The 21,792-nt window shown below is 34.8% G+C and overlaps 1 protein-coding gene and 1 long non-coding RNA gene across 2 annotated transcripts; one reads left to right on the forward strand and one right to left on the reverse strand.

The window, feature by feature from the left end:
* Nucleotides 1-3,497: 3,497 nt before the first annotated feature.
* Nucleotides 3,498-4,145, reverse strand: LOC141389214 (uncharacterized). Its single transcript, XM_073960420.1, has 2 exons — nucleotides 4,131-4,145; nucleotides 3,498-4,067 (listed from the first exon to the last, which is right to left on the reverse strand). Exons 1-2 carry the CDS (start codon nucleotides 4,143-4,145, stop codon nucleotides 3,498-3,500), a joined length of 585 nt encoding a protein of 194 aa, XP_073816521.1.
* Nucleotides 4,146-18,036: 13,891 nt separating this feature from the next.
* LOC141388695 (uncharacterized) lies at nucleotides 18,037-18,601 on the forward strand. Its single transcript, XR_012408922.1, has 3 exons — nucleotides 18,037-18,157; nucleotides 18,289-18,443; nucleotides 18,506-18,601. It is a non-coding gene; the product is annotated as an uncharacterized lncRNA (long non-coding RNA).
* The last annotated feature ends 3,191 nt before the right edge of the window (nucleotides 18,602-21,792 follow it).

Genomic DNA, 21,792 nt, shown 5'->3' on the forward strand with positions numbered 1-21,792 from the left:
ATTGTGTGAACGATAACTAGCGAAGTGAGCAATCGATCGATAGATCGGGTAAGAAAATATCTGTCCACACCTTCGGGTACGTCCCACACAAAATTCGGAAAAGTGAAAATTAAGAGTCCTATCGAATAGTTTTGAATTTTTTTCAGCTGATTTTCCTGGCGGTCCCCTTTGCGATGGTACAATTGCAATGGCAAGTCCATACTTCCTGAGATTATGACCGAAAAGCTCCGAGAAACCCTGAAAAACAAATAAGAACCTAAATAAAATTGCAAATCCGCAAAATAACTGTCAAGAGGATTTTCTGATTGGTCCAAACTTTGCACATCGTATTATTTCATTCAGTCATGTATCATTGGGATATGGACTATATTGGTCCCCTCCTTCGAATACATCCCACACAAAATTTGGGAAAAGTGTTGTTTGAGGACTCGTATCGGGTCTATTGGAATTTTTTTGAAGAAGGTTCTTTTCACGGTCCTTATTGCAACGGTACAATTTTTCCGGATAAGTCTATACTTCCTGAGATAATGGTCCAAAAGTTCCAAAAACCCCTGCCGGGTCCAACTAAAATTACAAATCCGAAAAATAATTCTCAAACTTTTTCAAAAATCAGAAGTTAGCTTACTAAAATTGATTTGGTATAGCCCCACATTACGATACCTACAGATTCCACGTATTTTGAAGCAAACCCGTTATACAAAATCAATATATTTTTATACGGCATAATTATTGTGCTTGTTTCTTTCTTTGGTCAGAGGCTGAGGGTATAGCTGACTTATACTATCTTCTTTGGTGTGTAATTGAATATGAACAATTTTGAGATTTATAAATTTGTTTGCATGCAAATTATATGAATTTCTATTCATTATTAGTTATTTCTACCGCTATAAAATATATATATTTTTTATATCACAATATATACCCATAATGAACTACTTTCGAAATACCCTGAAAAGCGCAAAACTACGTGCATTATCAAGCATATGTGAGGTACAAGTGCACAATTTTTGGACGATAGATCTTCAATAAACTCACAATTTTCAGAAATATCAAACATCAGAGATATAGTAAATTGCATTGTATATATATTTATTTATTTTAGGTCCAAAAAGGAACCTGATATTCAAAGACAATTTGAAGATGTAGGAGGAGGGGCTAATCACTGTGAATTTTCCAATGTTCGAATATTTTTTAGAAATGTATAATTTATATAATTGTCCAACAAACATCCCAGTAGGGACAACGGAGGCTTCTCTTATATCAATGGATTCATATTAAGTTATTGATATGTGACCTAGTTTTTATCGCCGAGTCCGAACGGCGTGTTCGAAGATGCTGTAGAGACGTTTTTCATGGCTGAAATACTCAAGAAATATCACCAACATTACTAAGGGGTATTTTGCCACCGTTAAAAATTTGATGTGGTCAGGCGTAAGAATTGAACCTGGACATTCAGCGTGCAAGTCGGTTCCACATAGCTAATTCCTAGAGGTTGTAGGGTATCACATGGTCGGCCCCGTCCGACTGTAGCCTTTGCTTACTTGTTTTAATATTTCATAGGAATTTGTGAAATAACTATTATTTAATTAGCGCAGTTGTTGTGCTGCTTACCGATCCCATGCTATTGATCGGCAACTGGAAAGTTATTTCTGATGCTGGTGACGACTAAATCCACAAGGGTCTTTGCTACGGGCGACAAAAGTGAAATCGGTCTGTACAATTCACATTTGCTGGCATACTTGCCAGGCTTCAGTAGCTGGGAAATTAGGCAGTCTTCGGGAACGATGTGGGTGGCTAGCGACATGTTGAGAACTTTAGTCGTCCGGCTGTTGCAGGTTTTCCTCCGCAATTGATTTTGATTCATCTTACAAAAGGTTTTTACTTCCCATCACCAGTGCAGCTTTCGACATGGACTCCAACTGTAAATTACTATTTCGTAAATTTTAACAACACCTGGAAATTTATACTCTTGTGTTTTGTAGGGATCTACAAATTGATTTGCTTATAAGGTTCTGTAGAGCAAGGTTCTCTAGACAAGGTAAGGCAACTTTTTTAATACCATAGAGTGCAGTCCGACTCTATTTTTAGCTCAATGATTGGGATTTCCTAGCATAATAAATCTTATATAGCTTTAGACGTACCCAGAAAAATTTTGGTAAGCACATGTCATTACTTCCTGCATTACCTGGTAATGATAATGCGGAGTGTAATAATAGTTTACACATAACTAGTTACTTCCTTACTTACTACTTACTTACTAAGTAATGAGTATGGTGACACAAATTCTAGAGTTGTGTGTTCAAAGCTCAGCGTCGGCATGGGTGTTTTTTGTTTACAAAATTACAAAAACATGTTGATGTACATGGATGAGTTAAACCAACCATTGTTGTTCGTGCGAGTGGCCTAGTGTGTAGTGTGTTTGGCTACAAATCAGAAGTTCCTTTGTTCAAAACTAGCAGGTATCGAATGAAAAAGAAAAAAAAAAAAACAAAAAAATGTGTAGTGTTGAATTTAAATATAATTTCACCCCAATTTTTTCTAAAAATAGAACTATGCTTTTTAGCTTCTTTTCGACTGCCGGTATGTGGTTAAGTATGTACTTAAAAAACATATTTAAGGAAGTACTTCCTTCCTATGACATCCCTATGTAAAAATAATCACTTTTACGTTATATTTGTAAGTAGTTACTGCTGCCAAATTTTACTGAATGACTTTTTTTGCTGGGTATTTAGATAAATAAAAGAAAATATACATGTGTATAAATAAAAGCACAAAATTCATCTCTATTGGATCGGTGGAATGGGTTCAAATGCTGATCAAAAGGTTGGATCTCTTACGACTTCATTTAAACCAAATGCAAAAGATCCATTGAAATCATGACATCTCATGGAACCACTTCCATAAAATTTTGCTGGGTAACTCTACATACCGTTAAATAACCAATGTCGAATATACAGAAAAACCAAACATATTTTTTTCTGAACCAAGACTGAGGAAACATCAAAAAGGACGATGAAAACGAGACAATATTGATTTGTTGTCAAAGAGAACCGTACCTAAAATCATTTTTGCACAATATTTGGATGGTGAAAAATCTCTATTTTCGCAAGGATTATAGGGGAAAACTAAAAAATGACATCACGCGATATCTCAGAAACTTGACCTATGGCAAACATTTCCTTTTGAGTTCTTAATATACTCACCAAGGGCTTTCCACCCCACAGACTTTGTGTCACAGTGTTATTAATCGAGCTATATGAACTAAGGGGATTCTATTGCAAAATTGATACGATTGTTTCGTTAATTGGTTAGGTTAACATCATCAGGCATATTAGATATTGTTGTTGCTAGACAATTTTCGTCGCTGTATTAGACATTGTATTGAATACTGAATTAATCTCATGCACAGTGTGCTGTTTTGTGTATAACAATCTATTTTTTATTGTATTTGCATAAAATAACATAACATACTTTTAACAAATGATTCCCCAGCAATTTTAATGCTTTTGAACTGGTGGCAAATAAGCTGAAGAAGTGGCACTTTGTTGCAGACCATCCAAAATGCCGATAACAGATTTCACAGCGGAAATACCTTCATCAGAAACAATGGTACTACCACCCAAATGATCATATTCAGCCTGGATGTGGTGTTGAACATGTTCAGCTTCTTCGTTGGTGCGATATTTGATGAAAGCAACTTCAGGTTTGCTGGTAGTGGTTACAGGTTCTTGAACAAATGTTTCAACAATGGGAGCATCAGCTTTCTTAGACAGAACATAGACGGCAGTCTTTTCCTCATTAACAGCTGGTGTGACACGCACCTTGACTTTTTGCTGTTTCTCGGAAGGAACCTTAACAAAAACAACATTGAAGTTTTTGCGTGGTGTGCCAACAGCAATATCATGTTGTTGAACATCTACACCCCCTTCTTCAGGTGCTGAATGGATAAAAAATCGTTTAGTAATTGTTGCTGGTGCTCCATAAAGACCACTGCTGGCAGCATTGTTCTGATTAGGATAGTCGTATCCTTGATGAGAGGCGGAGCAAAATGCAACCAAGCACAAGAGCTAAAATGTAAAGTATATTTAAATATTAAAACAAAAATGTACAATGTTTTTTTTAATTCTCACCATAAATTTACGCATTTTTATGAGTTTGAAATTAAAAAAAGACTATAAATTGTTCTACGAACACTTCGAACTGAAATATGTTTTATCAGTTTGAACACTGCTGTATTTATATTAGCACCAGATAAACATTTAGGTATTGTTAAAAAATCATTTAAATGACCCTCGAAAATTTTCTGTGTTGCCGAGGTTAATGGCTTTAACTTTCGTCTTTTTATTTTGCTTTAGAGGTTAAGCTAAAGTTCTGTGTAAAACATTAGGCTTAATTGTGATTATAGAATATACATAAAATTGTTGCACGAGTATACAGTGTTCGAAAATATTTTGGTAGAGGTTTTGTCGTAATTTGTGTTTTTAACAGCAAGTGTAACTTATTTTGTGAATTAGACTAACGAAATAATAATTTCAGATAATTTGGAATATTTTTAGCCCATCGCACTGTGGGAGAAATTCAAATCTAGCGGGGGAAAAGTCCGAAAACTGACCAAGAGTAAAATTCATTAGTGCTGTATTATTTCAAACATAAGCTCTGTTCCTTGACGTGCAAGAATCTTCAAGTTTTACCACTTTTTACTCGAACAGCGTTCCTTTACTTCAGACACCCTAAACCACTGCCCCTGGGAATTAGCTTTCAGCAAACCAAAATTCCTTTATGGAACAAATAAGCTTATTGTAAACAAGTAGGAAAAGCCTTAAATTCGGTCGGGCCGAACATTTTATACCCTCCACCACAAATTTCAGCCATTTCGGTGGATTAATGTGGCCACAACCTTCAAAATACCGAAAATCGGAAGGTACCGTTCTATGGGGGCTATATGATGGCGTGGACCTATACCTAAAAATTTCTGGGGGAAAGTTTTATACCCACAACGAAGACTAAATACCAAATTTCAGCCATCTCGGTGTGATAATGAGGCCAAAACCTTCAAAATACCGAAAATTGGAGATATTGTCCTATGGGGGCTATATCAAAACGTGGACCTATATAAACACTTTACGGTGGAAATGTTTCGTAGCCTCTGGAAACACAAAATACAAAGTTACAACCGATTGTGTTGTCAAATGGGACTAATACATTCAAAATATATTAAAATGACGCGTACTTTATATGGGGCGTTATATGGGGGCTATACCAAAACGTGGGCCTATATAAACCAACTTTGGTAGGAATGTTTTTTGTCCTCTGGAGACACAAAATACCAATTTACAACCAATTCGGTGGTAAAATGGGACAAATATCTTAAAAATTCCTTAAACCGATGACGCGTCACGCGTTATTTTGTATGGGGGCTACACGAAAGCGTGGACCTACGTATCCCGCTTTCAATACCAAAAGTCCTACGTACATATAATAGATTTTCCCAAAATGTCATCCACCTACGTTAATCCGTTCGGACGCTAGAGTGATTTCCACAGACGGACAGACGGACGAACATGGCTATATCGGATGTAGAATTGCACGCTGATCAAGAATATATATAGTTTGTGGGGTCTACAATGATTGTTTCGAGTAGTTACAAACGTAGTGACAAACTTAATATACCCCCATCCTATGGTGGAGGGTATAAAAATAACTTTGTCGATTCTGCCACCTTATCACATTAAGCTTGGGACCTACAGTTTATCGCAGAGTCCGAACGATGTGTCCTAAGACAACACTTTTAGAGAAGTGTTATATGGGTGAAATACTCAGAAAATGTCGCCAACATTACTGAGGTGTATTTTGCCACCGTTGAAAGTTTGATGTTACCTCGCCGGGGAATCGAACCCACGACATTCTGCGTGCAAGGCGGATGTGAAGTTGAAATATAGCTCCACTCTATGGAATAAAACTAGAAACGAAGATACGTAATGATTTTTTTGCTTTGAGCATATTAAATGTCTCCGAAGTCTATTCTTCAAAAATCAAAAAATGTAAAATTTCCATGTTTTGACATATCTAATTGTGTGTCACCGTGGTCCAATGGCATGCACACGCGTCTGAATTCCCGGGTTCGGTTCCTAGGCCAGGCCACATGAAATTTTCAACGGTGGCATAATACCCCTCAGTAATGATGGTGACATTTTCTGAGTATTTCAGCCATGAAAAACTTCTCTACATGCGGTGTCTTAGGACACGTCGTTCGGACTCGGCAATAAACAGTAGGTCCCTTATCATTGATCTAGTATGAATAAGGGTGCACTCATTCATATGAGAGACGCATCCTTTGTCCCTACTGGGATGTTTGTGGAACAATTATGTATATCATTATACATTTCTAATAAAGGTTTCAAAATTAGAAAATTGACACTGGTAGTCCCTTCTGATATATCTATAAATTTTCTTTGAATATCAGGTTCCTTTTTGAAAAATATACCCAATGCAAATATACCCAATTACTGACCGTGAAATTTTCGACAGACGGACACTGCTCCAATTTTATTGAACACTACAAATGCTATATACAAATTTTCAAAGGGAACATTGTGAGTTTAGGTGACCTAGGGGATGGAAGATACCAAGGAACGGTCCTGACCGGTTTTAACATGGCAAAGCCCAGGATTTATCTTGGTCCCTCTTTCATCTCAAGTGGAAACTGCCTTTAACACCCGTTAAAGGTAGTGAGTTAACATGTGTCGCGCGTTCACCGCGCACAGCCTACTATGAAAAAACGAAATAAAAGAAAAACAAACCCCTCTAAAGTTGACGAACTCCGCACACGTTTTAAGGACCATGATCTGCGAATCTGCACCTGGAATGTTCGAACTCTTTATAGAGAAGGTGCAGTCTTCGCATTGGCAGACGTACTTGAAAAGTACAAGGCCGATATTACTGCCATACAGGAAATACGATGGACTGGGAAAGGCGTCACAACAACACCTAAAGGTGACGCACAGTATTATAGCTGCCATGACGTAAAGCATGAGTTTGGTTGCGGATTCGTCGTTAGTCGGAGACTAAAATGTCTGGTATCCAACTTCACCCCAGTGAATGAAAGACTTGCTGCAATTCGATTAAAAGCTAAATTTTTCAATATCAGCTTTATTTGCGCTCATGCTCCCACTGAAGAAAAGGACGAACAGACCAAAGATATATTTTACGAGCGCTTAGAAGAAACATATGACCGTTGCCCTGCCCATGACATTAAAATCATTCTAGGCGATTTTAATGCCAAAATTGGAAAGGAGAATATCTTTGGCCCAACAGTCGGGAAATTCAGTCTCCACAGTGAAACATCTGACAATGGTATGAGGCTGATAGACTTTGCAGCTGCAAAAAACATTGTAGTTGGCAGTACCAGATTTAATCATCTCGATATTCATAAGGGCACCTGGCTGTCTCCAGATCAAAGAACAAGTAATCAAATTGATCATGTTGTGATAGATGGAAGACATTCATCGAGCGTGTTGGATGTACGATCGTTCTGAGGCGCAAACGTCCATAGAGCTCGGACCAACTGTGGAAGTTGGTACCTGTAATTTTGAGGTAGTTAAAGACTTCGTCAACTCGGCACTGCCATAAACACAACAAACAACATTAGTTGTGAAATAAGAAGAAGAATTGTATTGGCCAACAGATGCTACTATGGTTTAAGTAAACAATTTAAAAACAAAGCCACATCTCGTCAAACAAAATTAACACTATCCGTGCTAATGTATAGCTCCGAAGCATGGGTACTTGCGCCAGCAGATAAGGCAGTGCTTGGTCTGTTTGGGAGGAAAATTCTTCGAAAGATCTACGGGCCGATTTGCGTGGACGGTGAATATCGACGTCGTATGAACCACACGCTATATCAGCTATACAAAGACATGAATATAGTTAAACGTATCGAGATGCAACGATTGCGTTGGCTAGACCATATCATAAGAATGAGCGATGATGAAGGCGTATGAATACATGCCACTTGGCGGTGCAAGCAGAATTGGCAGGCCAAAGAATAGATGGCGCAAACAAGTGGATGAAATGTTCTGTAATGGGCCAGCTAAGTAAATAAGTAACATTGTGACTTTATTGAAGATCTATCGTCCAAAAAAGTGCACTAGTGCCATACATATGCTTGGAAATGCACGCGATTTTGTGCCATTTAGGGCATTTCGAAAATAGTTCATTGTGGATATGGTAAATTTCAAATTTCCTTTACAATTACATAGAAAAAAAATTAAAAACTTTTTTGCCGAGCACATCCGCCATTTTCGGTACATGGGTTAGGAAAAAAATCGTGGTTTCAAATCTGTTCGCGTTCACAAAATGGGATGCTGCACTCAAAAGTTATATGCGGTTTTACTCTCTTGTAAAGAAAAAATATTTAAAAATTCCTATTGTGTTGTAATAAGAACATGTATATATGAATCGTTAGCAGCATTTGATATCTATCCGTAGATGCTAAAATAGTTGCTAAATTTATTTTATTTTCGCGGAAAATCAAAAAATATTGAAGAAATCTTGGAATAAATTTTATTTATTCTAAATCAGAGTACAAAAAATCTCCAAAACAATAATTTAAAAATACGTACAGAATCTAGACAACGCGTAGAAAAATGTGAGACCAAAATTATAAAGATCGCGTTTATAACTTACATATTGCAGCAACAACAAAGAACGGAAAATTATTGTTGGAAATTTTTTCAAAAATATATTTTTGGTAAAATGCGAAAAAATTGAAAAATAAATTTTGGGAGTTATTCTATTATTTCGCTAAATTTCGATTCAAATCCTGAAGTATTTTGCTTAAACTTCTACGAGAAAATTAATTAGTCATCGTGAAAGTATATGTGCTTTCTGTGATAAGCAATAGAAATAAGAAGTAGAGAGTAATATTGAAATTACAATCAAAGAAAAAACATAGAAGTTAAAAACCGTATAATTCGCGAATTGGTTTAAATCGGTTGAGGTGCATGTGCTTTTCGGATACAGGGAGTCCATGTCTATCAATATGCATGGATTTTCCCATGTTTCATTCAGCGGCCAAAGTGTGCCATCAGTTGCATCTTACTATTCACAAAACCTTCAAGTGGGCAAAAATTACGCGATGTGCATATGATTATAAGGTGCATCCGATTTCAATGGTCGCCTATTAAAAATACGTCAATATAAATTATTTTAGACAGATTCGTCTAGAACTGCGGATGTGCCACCGCATTCTATTTTGGGATAAATAGGGATATTACTCCTGAATCTTTGTAATTTGTGACACACCTTTTTGGCAAATATTATAAACGCGTATAAAGATTTACATTTATGCAAATATAATCAAAGAAAATCGCGGTTCAATTCGCGGAATTGTCAAAATATATTTTTGCAGATTTTCCTACTTTCAAGGTATCTATATCCGGCGTTTTAGTGGATGGATTTGACCGCAGAAGAGCTCATTAGATCCGGCACGTAAAAAAAACTAAAATTACGCGGGGTTCAGGGGTACCTGTATGACAGTTGTAAATTTTAAAGCCAAAAAATAGGTTTTTTTCAGAAAATTTACGCACCAAATTTTCGCCTTTGGACTCCTATTACTAGGAAGCTGTACGGAGCACACTCATGAGATATACATCAACGACGTGGAATCGCGAGTTCTACAATCCTATAAACTAGTTTGGATTATTATCTAGTTGCACCATCTAGTTATAAGAAAAATTCGAAAAACACTGAAATCAAAACTTCAAAATGTCAGCATCGATTTTAGGGGGATGCAGTGTATATATCCAAAAGTCATACACTAGAACCATGTTGCCCAAGTGGTATTGTTTAGTTCTTTCTTTGAGCACTGGTTCGAATTTTGAGTGGTTTGGCCAGAAATCAAAAAAGAACACAAAAAAACATGTTTACTTCAACACATTTTTCCCATTTTTTATATTACCACTAACGCAGCTTCCTCGAAAACTATTTGTTATGGTCCATATTATGAGATCGTGACTAAAACACTTCAATTAATATAAATATATTCATATTTTATAAAATATATTAACAGTTCGCGACTTATTAAATCGTGAACCTCAACTTCAACGATTGAACAACTTTTTTGAATATTACCATATATATTGTAATATCAAAAATATATATTAACCGGTAAAAAAAAAACAACTAATAATGAGTAGAAATTTAAATAATTTGCATGCTATCAAATTTATGACTCCCAAAAGTATGTCCCAATTTACATTAGGCGAGTTTACTTGCGGCAATTGCCAGTTTGATGGAGAGAGGGGTGAGGCATATGGTAACCCTTTGCCTCTCAGCCCCCTACCTACACCTACAAACTGACAATTGCCGCAAGTAAACTCGCCTAATGTAAATTGGGACTATTCATATTTAATTATATGCGAGGAGGGGGTGGGTGCCTTCACAAAATATAATATTTCAAAATCAAAAAAAATTTAACGGCAGCGACACCGAGTGCATTTTGGAAAAATCGTGGCGAAGCGACCCCATGCTGCAATATACATACATATGTATAAAAAATTCAATTGGACAATTAATATGCTAGGGCTCCACGTAATTTGCAATAATGCCGGGAATTTCTCTATCATGATAGAGACAAATTGTAGCATGGGAGGAAAATGTTGTATTTAACACAAAACCTATTATATATTAGTCTATAGGGCCGTTAGTTACCCAGGAGACTCATTATTGCAATTTGCATCAGGGGAAAGGTCAGTAGTTCTTTATCCATATGTAGGCTACTTTGCTGGTATATGCCCTCCAGGAAGTAAAATATATACCAAATTTTTCATTTTTTATATTTTTCATTCAAAAGTAATGGTCCATTTAACCTACTAGATAATATGAGATCATCATCCAAAATTGTAGGCATGTTCTTCGACCTAAACTCTTACAGCGTGCAAAATCTCGTGGCCATTGATCTATAATAGCGACCTCTAGTGTGCTCCTGATTACACTACAAACAAATAACTGCCCAGGGGGAAAATGGAGAATGTATTACATTGAGAATAAATAATTTATTGCATTATATGATTTACATTATAGAATTTGTCAAAAATAATTGAGAAAAGAATGGAATTTGAGCAAAAATTGATTTTAAAACTGTTGTTATAGGATGCATTATATTATTCATCCCAATTGAAGCGAAATGGTAATTTCATTTGACGAAATTTGCAAGTTGATTACCGCCTATGTATATTCCAGAATCATTATATGATGGAATGTGTAGTTTCATAGTTTGTTTTTTTCTTGATTTTGGTGTCCCGTTATTTTCGGGCGACTTCATGTCGTGTCATTGTTAAAATTTGTAAATTTGTTTAGTTTTGTTTCATTTGTGTTACGGTGAAGACGTAAGTTTTTGAAATGTATTCAAAGCGACATTGGAGGCGCTTAATAGCAAATAAAAAGAAACGTTGTGCAAGTGCATCAAATGAAAGCAATAGTGATAACTTAATTTGTGCAAGTGAAAATAATATTTGTGTAGAAGAAATTCCTACTTTGAATATAGAAAACGTGAAGAAGCAGAAGAAACAGAAGAAAGTTTTGACAGCAAACTAACAAATTGGGCTTTGAAATATAATATTTCCAGACAGTGTTTTGATGACTTATTGAAACTTATATCTTCCCAAAGTATGTCAGTTGATTTGCCAGAGTCATCTAAAACCTTAATTAGAACCCAAACATGTACACTTAGGACGGTGCCACCTGGTTCATATCTGCACATTGGACTAAAAAATCAGCTAATAAAATTAGAAAGCATAATAAAACATTGCGATGACATTTATTTAGATATAAATGTAGATGGACTACCACTCTATAAATCTTCTAGTTTGGCGCTGTAGCCAATTTTAGCAAGAATTGTCGATAACCCGAGAGGTAAAGTTTTTCCAATTGGAATTTATTTAGGAACCAAAAATAATAAGTATGTAATTAAAAAAAAAATTAAGTAACAGTGTTTTATTTATAAATGCACTTAAAAGTAGAAAATAATTTTGATGATGGAATCTCTCAAATAAAACGCTTGCATTTAAATTAAAACTTGTGATAATATTGAACGGCAAGCGTTTTATTTGAGAGATTCCATCATCAAAATTATTTTCTACTTTTAAGTGCATTTATAAATAAAACACTGTTACTTAATTTTTTTAATTACATACTTATTTTCTAGTTTTTAGTGCATTTAAAAATAGAACACTGAAACTTAATAATTTTATAATTATTTTTAATTTTTTTGTAAATACATTTTTTTAAGATTTTCAATTTTATTTGTATATACTTGAGATTATAAATGATATTTAATGATGGTGCCCATATAGCGGTACCACCTGATTTAAGTTGTTTTGAGGATTTTGTCTTCGAGTTCCCAGTTGTACAGAAACGTCCCCACCAAAATTGTGTACATGGGTCAGATTTTGAAATAAGTATTTATTTTTTGACAGTTTGTGTGCTTGTGTGTGTGGATGTGTGTAGTAGTGAACAAGTTAGACTGAATGTGGAAAAGGCAAGTTGAGAAGGGGAAGTTCGGAGAAGGTTGTTTAGAAGTTCGGAGGGGGGTGGAAGTTCCTAACATCCACTTTCATAACACCACCCTTTCGAACAACCTCCACCGATCTTCCGAACAACCTCATTCAAACTTCCGCAAAATCTCCTCCGGACAAACTCATCCGAACTTTCAAACAACTCCTCGGAACTTCCGAACAACATGCACTTTAACTCCTAACAACTTACACCGAACCACCGAAAAACCACCGCCGAACTACCTCCTCCGAACCTTCCCCTCTCAACATGCTCTTTCAATTTTCAACAGAACCCCATAACCAATTTAGGCCGAAAATGTAGATACAAACTTTAAAATGCCTGAAATTGGGCGGTACCATTTATAGGGACTATATCAAAACCTGGACCTATGTCCACAATTTTTGGTGGAGAAGTTGGGAACTCGAAATCAAAGTTACAGCCATTTCGGCCCAAAAATTAAGACAAAAACACTTGAAATCGTGTGGAGCCGTAATATGGGGGCTATACCAACACCTGGACCTATGTCACAATTTTTGGTGGAGAAATTTCTGTACCACTGGGATCTCCAAATGGCAAGTTACACGCAAATCGGTATAAAAATGAAGATAAAATCCATAAAATACTTGAAATCGGGCGGTACCGCTATGTGGGGGCTATACCAAAACCTGGACCTATGTCCATAATTTTTAATGGGTACGTTTCTGTACCTAGTTGTCAAAAAGCAGCCAATGCGGGCTTAAAATGACAATAAAATACCTTAAATCGAGTGGTACCGCTGGATGGGAGCTACAGGAAAAAATGGACCCATATTGATTTTGGTTTCATATTCATGTATTGTTATCCAAATCTGAAAAGTGTACAAAGTTGTAGTTCGCTTGGTCAATTACAACTGTGTTAAAAATGAGTTACCCGATTTGAAAAGCATGTAAAATTGAACACTGTACAACACTGTAACAATGGACCAATATTGGTTTTGATTTCATATTCATGTATTGTCATCCAAATCTAAAAAGTTTGCAAAGTTTTAGTTCGATTGGTCAACTGCAACTGTGTGCGAAATGAGTTACCAGATTTGAAAAGAAAAATACAGGAAATCGTGTGGTACCGTTATATGGGAGCTATAGGAAAAAATGGACTCATATTGATTTTGGTTTCATATTTACGTATTGTCATCTAAATCTGAAAAGTGTGCAAAGTTTTACTTCGATTGGTCAACTGCAACCGCTTTAAAAATCAGTTACCCGATTTGAAAAGGGGGTTAAGTTAGACACCGTAAAAACACTGTAAGAATGGTCCAATATTGGTTTTGATTTCATATTCATGTATTGTCATCCAATTCTGAAATGTGTGCAAATTTTAAGTTCGATTGGTCAACTGCAACTGTGTGAAAAATTAGTTACCAGATTTGAAAAGCAAATTAGATAAAACACTGTAAAACAGTGTAAAAATGGACCAATATTGGTTTTGATTTCATATTCGTGTATTGTCTTCCAAATCTGCGAAGTGTGCAAAGTTTTAGTTCGATTGGTCAACTGCAACCGTGTTAAAAATGAGTTACCAGATTTGAACTAAACACACACCAAGGCAAGTTAAATAAAACACTGTAAAAATAAGAAGCTTTATCTGTGATACCCCTGCACGCGTTTCTTTGCCAAACCGTTGGTCACAATGCCTTAGACGGATGTTGCAAATGCACGCAAAAAGGTAGGCGATTAAATAATAGAACGGTTTTTAGTACGTCATCTGGATCTCCCCGAACTGATGAAGATTTTAAAGTTCGAAAAAACGATAGATTCCATAGACAAACGGTGGATGCAAATTTAGGGTTAGAAGATATTGGAATTGGTATGATAAGTCAATTCCCTTTAGATCCTATGCATCTAATTGATTTAGGTGTGACAAAAAAACTTTAATCTTACTTTTAAGTGGCAAAACTAAAACAAAACTAAATCAGGAGAAGAAAGAGCAACTCTCGGTGAAATTAGTATCACTTGTCCCATTTATAGTAGTAGTAGTAGTAGTATAAACTTCTTTATTTAGTAAATATTTTCATAATACAATTAATTTACATTCATAAGATTTGAGAAGTTGTAATAAAATTGCGACAATGTTAATAAATACGTCTGTCGCATAATTTAGTGTGAATATTTAGTTTATGAAATATATTTAGTTGAATTCATTTAAAAGTAGTTTCCGGTATTTGAAGCTGACTTCAATATAATTTGATAAATTATCCCAGTCGTTTTCATCTTCTCCGTTAAGTATTCTGATTATTTCGACTTCATTATGTATTGGCTTTTGGAATGTCGCGATTCTAAATTCTCGCAATATCGGGCAAGTTCCTAGAAAATGCTCCATTGTTTCTATCTCCTGCGTATTACAAAGTTTGCATTCTCTGTTTACGTCTCCAGAGCCGAACTTGTTATACTCCAAAGGGATCATTCCACTACGCGCTTTGAAGATCCTCGTGAGAGTACCTTTCATTTAAGTAAAATTTGCCTCTGTTTGGGTTTAGATGTCTATTTTCCAAATCCTTTTTTCATAAATTTCGTGCTTTATGTTCTTTACAATATCCTGGCAGAAAATCGTCCAATCATTTGCGGAAATCATTGCCTGTGACCAATCCAGATTAAATTTTTGAGACAATGATTCTATTTCGTTTTCCCAGAATATGTTTTTACAATGTATGCGTTGAGTGAGCTGCTGTGGAAGCCTGTTTTGTGAGTATTGAAAAAGTGTTTTACCTATATAGTTAATATGTAGCTCCAGGGTATATATTTGCGTATCTTCCACTTCTGTTTCCAACATCAATACATGATTTGGTGTGAAACTGGGAACTTTCAGAATACGTTTCAAAAAGAATCTCAATACTGCATTTACTTCTTCGAAATAGGCAAAACCCCATACCTGGGCCGCATATGTCTGTATGGATCTAAAAATAATTTCCATTTTGTGTTCATACTTATATCTGGTCTACCAATTAATTGTTTCCATGTTGAGTTTATTGCGTTTTTTGTCTCATTATTCCTATATTGAACATGCTTCAGAAATTTCATTTTCGGGGTGAGTGTAACGCCTAAATATTTGAATTCGTTTGTTATTTTAATTTCTTTGCCATCATAGAACCATTTTTCGTGTTTGCTTAGTTTTCCTCCATTTCTAAAAACCATTATCTCTGATTTGGACAAATTAACTTCCAAGCTCCATATTTTGCAGTATGTTTCAACTTTATGTATCATTTTTTGAAGTATTTTAACATCATCAGCCAGAAGAACAATATCATCAGCATATAAAAGGAGTCTGATGTTAATATTGTCCACAAACAGTCCACCTTCAACGTGCTCATGGAGATCATTAACATAAAGGGCGAACAATAACGGAGAAAGGGGACAACCTTGTTTTACACCTTTCGTAGTTTCAAAGAATCCTGAATGCTCTTTCCCGTTCCATACTGCCGATTGGGTGTTACTGTATATTCTTTCTATCAGCGTTACGATTTTATATGAAATTCCCATTTGGAATAATTTATAAATCAGAGCTTGCCTTGATATATTATCAAATGCCGCCTTAAAGTCGATGAAAAATGAGTATACCTTTTTCTTTTCTGATAATTTGAGGTTGAAAATCGACGCTAAGTTGTATATATTATCAATTGTGGAATAATTCCTTCGAAAACCAGCTTGGTATTCATTAAGGATGTTATGTTTTTCAATCCAATTGTATAGTCTCTCATTTATTAGACCCATAAATATCTTTGCCGCACAGTTCATGAACGAGATCCCTCTATAGTTTGAAGGTTCGTTGAGGTCCACTTTTTTATGTATGGGGAAGATTACAGTTTTTGTGAATAAAGGGTCAATTTCTCCACTCGCAAGAATGGTATTGTATATACCCAGTAGTTAGTTGTGCAATTCTTCTGTACCATATATATAAAATTCGTATGGAATTCTATCCTCTCCAGGAGCTTTATTTCGTTTTAAACTTGCCAACATTTCCTCCAATTCGAGCATCGTTATCGGTCTGTCTAGATCCATATCCTCCTGATATTGTGGTGCATAGTAAATGGGTGTTGTTTTATTCCCATTATTTAGCAAATCTATATAGTAGGACTTAAAGATATCTGATGTTATATTTGAACCTATGAGACTTTGATGATTCCGTAGTTCCCTTGCCATTTTCCACCATTCTCCGGAGTTTCTTATGCAGTTTAGGTTATTACTGATGGTTTTGTAGTATTTCGATTTACTAGATTCACATATGATCTTGTATTTTTTTTTTGTGCAGATAAGTATCTTCTTCTGTCTTCCACATCATTCGTTCTTCTATATATTTTGAGCAGATTGAAACTGTTAATACGAGCTTTATTGCAGTTGTTATCGTACCATCTTTGTTTTTGTTCAAAAGCTGGTTTATGTATATATTGTTTTGATGAAGATTTTATTATCACATTGCAAATGTCCTTAAGAGTTATCTGCTGTGTCTCTGCAATTACGTTTAGATTCATGTTTATTCTTCGCTGATAGTTAGTCTTATCCTTTTCATTCCAAATAAGTTTGGGCAACAATGACATCTTTTCTCCAGTTTGTGTATCAGATCTTACATTTATCCTTGCTAAAATAGGAAAGTGATCGGACCATATCTTTTCATCAACCCTAAATTCTTGTCCCATTTATAACTAGGGAGTTTTGTAGAAAACCTAGAGGTTTAGAGGAAGTACATCGTTGGAAAGCTACTGAATTTAGACAGTTCGTTTTATATACTGGGATAGTTATATTGGCTGATATTGTTGATAGCGATTTTTATTATCATTTTTGCTTGTTACATTGCGCATACAGAATTCTGATAGCAGAACAAAGTTATCATAAATATTTAAATACAGCATCACAAATGATACAATATTATGTTGAAACATTTCCAATGATATTTGGGGAACATTATGTTTCGTACAATGTACATTCACTTCTTCATCTTACAGAGTGTGTAGCAAAAGTAGGATTTTTGGGAAGTTTCTCAGCCTACGACTTTGAAAATTATTTGCAACAGTTAAAAAAACAAGTAAAAAGCCCAATAAAGATACTGGAACAGTTAAATAATAAAATTTTACATGATGAATATATAGAAGATACTGAGGAGAATACAATAAAATATAATAAAAATGGTGTGATAACATCGCTAAATCTTCCAGGTTTCTTTTTAAGTTTAAAAAGTCCTGATAAATTTTGTTTTGTCAAATCTGGATTCGCAATAGAAATAAAACAGTTCTCAACTGTCGAAAATAAACTTTATATAGGGGGACATAAAATTTTGAATTGCACAAATTTTTATACAGAGCCAATGCAATCATTAGATATTGGAATATTTTTAAGCGAAGGATCCACTTGCACAACTGTTGAACTTTTTAACTGTGACGATATTTTATATAAATTGATTCGATTGCCATACCAAAATAAATTTGTATTTCTTCCCATTCTCCATAAGCAGAATTAAATTCTCAAACCTGATATTAAACCAAAACTTAAAATGTCTGTAATAAAAAAACAATTTGCTACACCTCTTGCACCGCATAACGCAATACTTCAAACTGACGAAAATAAAAAAACAGGTAAACCACTTTTAATATCAATATATTAATAAATAAATAACAAAATTCTTATATTCCATGAACATTATATTATAATTAATAAATAATTTTATGTATATTAATGCCAACATTTTAATGTTTTACTATTGCAGATAAATTTGATACATGCTTAAATGTGCTTGCAAAAATTGAATTAAAATTGGATACTCTACTGACACAGGATGCGAAAAAAATATACTTCCCCATAAAAACTGAGTCAGATCTCCACAAAGTTGACAATAAAATTGGGAAAAACTTCGATTCATTTGTAAGTATTTAATTCCAAGATACTAATCTTAACTTTAACGACAAATTCTTTTTATTATCCAGATCCCCATCATGGAGAGAATACTGTTACCTTCAGGAGTTACAAAAAATTTAAGTAGAGTAATTTCCGAAGAATTATTTATGAATTATAACTACGAAGGAATAAAAGGAAAAATGGCTTTTAAATCCTTTGAAAATTTAAATAAATTAATTTTTGGTAAGTAAAATTGTTCAACATTTTTAAATTAAATACTTTTTTAACATAAACATTAATATAAATTATTTATTACAGAAGTGTCAAAGCGCGAGGAATATAAAAAGGAAATTAAAAAGGCATTCCATCTAATTAAACTAAGACAATTTAAGAAATCACACCTCGCCAAAAAGCTTAGCGAGAAATAAATATATTTATTTAAACTATATCCATACATGAATTCTACTTTATGTTTTATATTAATTCACAATGAGTTTTTTTGTTTTTGTATTCTAAGAATACGTACATTCATATATGTATTTATAAACATGTGATTATTAATAATAAAAAATAAATTAAAATATATATTTTTCAAATTAAAAAAAAAACATATTTTTAATGTATTCTGGGGGAATGAATTAGATAACTAATTTTAAAGTATTAATAATTTAACGCATTGAGACACATCTATTATATAATGTATTCTTGAAATAGTGTCCAAACATGTATTATATTGAATGCATTATATTATGAATCACTTAGGCAAACAAAAGGAATGCATTATTTTCCTAGGACATGCACCGTGTTAACAATAATGTATTCTGGAATCAATAAATCATAGTGTTTATGCATTACCTCCTCGTTTACCATTGCTTCCATTTTCCCACTGGGTGGATATATTAGTCTGTAACTCTGCTATCTGAGCACGTAAATCAACATAATTGGCATCAATGGAAAGGCCAAGAAATGGCTTTCCAAATGTTATCTACGTGGGCGGAATGTATCTTTCAGGAATACACAATCACAATTTTCACACAAAAGTTGAGGTCCATTTAACCCTCTAAATATTAACTGATCACTATATAAAATTTAAGCTTCTTCTTTGTCATATACTCTTACCTTACTAAAAATTTCACGTTGATCGGACTATTATTGCGACCTACAGAGCAGCTACAAAATCGGATAAAAATTATGTTTTTGGTCCATTTCACCCGCTAAATATTTCACGATCATCACCAATAACAATAGGTGTCTATTTTGGTCTGAATCCGACCTCCATGCAAAATTTCGTGACGATCAGTCCATAATTGCAGCCTGGAGTTTGATTACAATTTATAATGGACAGGCGGTCGGACACACATCTCAAAATCGCTTTATCTAGTCGAGATATGAAGATTGGTATACCACATTGGGGGTCTATGATCGATATTTCGCGGTGTTACATTCGTTTTTGCCAAAACAAACTTATAATACCATTTCCACACAGTGGTGTAGGGTATAATAACATAGTCCGAGGTATCTATTCCAAAAATTTCGTCTGCCTTTTTTCATGTTATCAACAATTTTATAAATCCATTTTACGTAGATTCAAGTAGGGCATTTGTATGGGGGATATACCAAAAAGTGTATCTAAGTGAATAATAATTTTGGTGTGTAGATGTTTTGTCAATTAAAAAGCCGAAAACCATATTTATACCCATTTCCGTTGGATATTTTTGCTAAAATCTTCTAAATTCTGGAAATCGGGAGATAACTACATATATATTGGAACTATATCAAAACGTGGATATAGTACGTCGAACATTTCTGGTACGGAGGTTTTGTGTGTACTTAAAACCCGAAATACCAAAAAACATCCAATTTGGTGGGAAAATGTGAAGAATAACTTCAAAATAAATAAAATCCCGGGCCTATGGCCCCCATAATTGGAAATAATGTTATATACCCCTGGAGACCCTAAATACCAAAATACATCAAAATTAGCAGTGAAATGTGGTCCACATACCCAAAATACCTTATATGCGGAGGTACTCAGTGTAATCGTACCTATACATATAAGTAACATCTGTACTAAATTATAGCCGCTTACCTCAATTATTTTTCCCCGCTGGATTTAGATTTAGCGTCGGACCGCACGATTTGGTCCAACATTTGGGCCTCGTAACGGTTTGTTCAAACATATATCAAATACGAAGACTGTCCATATCGGTACGCAACCTCGGGTACCTCTCCCACAAAATTTCCAACATTTTCGCTAAGATGGCGTGAACGACAGTGCTCGAAGGGAGTAACTGATTTGGTCCATACTTTTCACATAGTAATATTTTTACCAGACGTACATAAGGAAAAGTGCAGTTTAAGTCCTCTTCTCGACTCGTTAGTCCCGGTCCACACCAGAGTGATTTCATTGAAAAAAATGCATGAAATTGTGCGTCTCTAGATCGACCTCCATAGTAGAGTAAAATCATAAAATTGCTGTAGTGGGGAATTCGATTTAAGAACACCTCATTTCACGAAACTTTTTAATGAAATTCAAGCTAGTGTGGACCGGGACTTAAGTTTTTTTTGCAACAACGTGTTCTTGCGGCCCCTACAAGCAAGAGTGTAAGACAGTGTTAAATATATTATGTTGAAAAATTTTAAAATTTGGTTTCATATAAAGTTTTGAACTGTTAGCTTTTTGCATACGTCTATATAAGGCTATTTATTTATGGACACACGCTCTGTCGGTTTGTGTCAATTTGCCCAATCATAAATTAGGATCACTGCCTTGTTGCAGCAAAGATTGTCGTCCTCAAAATCCCGAAAATCAGTAGGTAACGTTATATGAGGCCTATACCAAGAAACAACTCAAATTTCATATTACAGCTAGTTCGGTTAAAGATTAAGCTAAGATTCTCAAAATACAATACATGGACCTATATTGACAATTTTTGCTAGCGCAGTTTTGTGACAATTGGGAAACTCAAATGTCAAATTGCAGATAGTTCGGTCAATAAATGTATTTAAAACCCTCAAAGTACCGAACATCGGGAGGTGCCTATACCAATATATGGGGACTATACCAAAACATGGACCTAGGTTGATAACTTTAGTGAAAAAGCTTTGTGACTGGAAAAATTGTAAATAAAATCTTAAAAATACCAAAAATCAGCAGGTAACCGTGGGCCGATATAGCCCATCTCAGAATTTTACCTGTCCATGGAAAAATGCACTCGGGTGCAAAAATATAGCGTTATTGTGGGCGCTAGAATGATTACAACAGACGGTTATGGTCTCAGTATTTTATCGTGATCAAGAATATTTACTCTTTATAGGGTCGCAAATGATTATTTATATGCGTTACAAACGGAAAAACATACTTAGTATACCCTTC

The sequence above is a fragment of the Musca autumnalis genome, unplaced genomic scaffold (genome assembly GCF_047663935.1).
Source record: "Musca autumnalis isolate F117 unplaced genomic scaffold, ASM4766393v1 scaffold_1, whole genome shotgun sequence".
NCBI lineage: Eukaryota > Metazoa > Arthropoda > Insecta > Diptera > Muscidae > Musca > Musca autumnalis.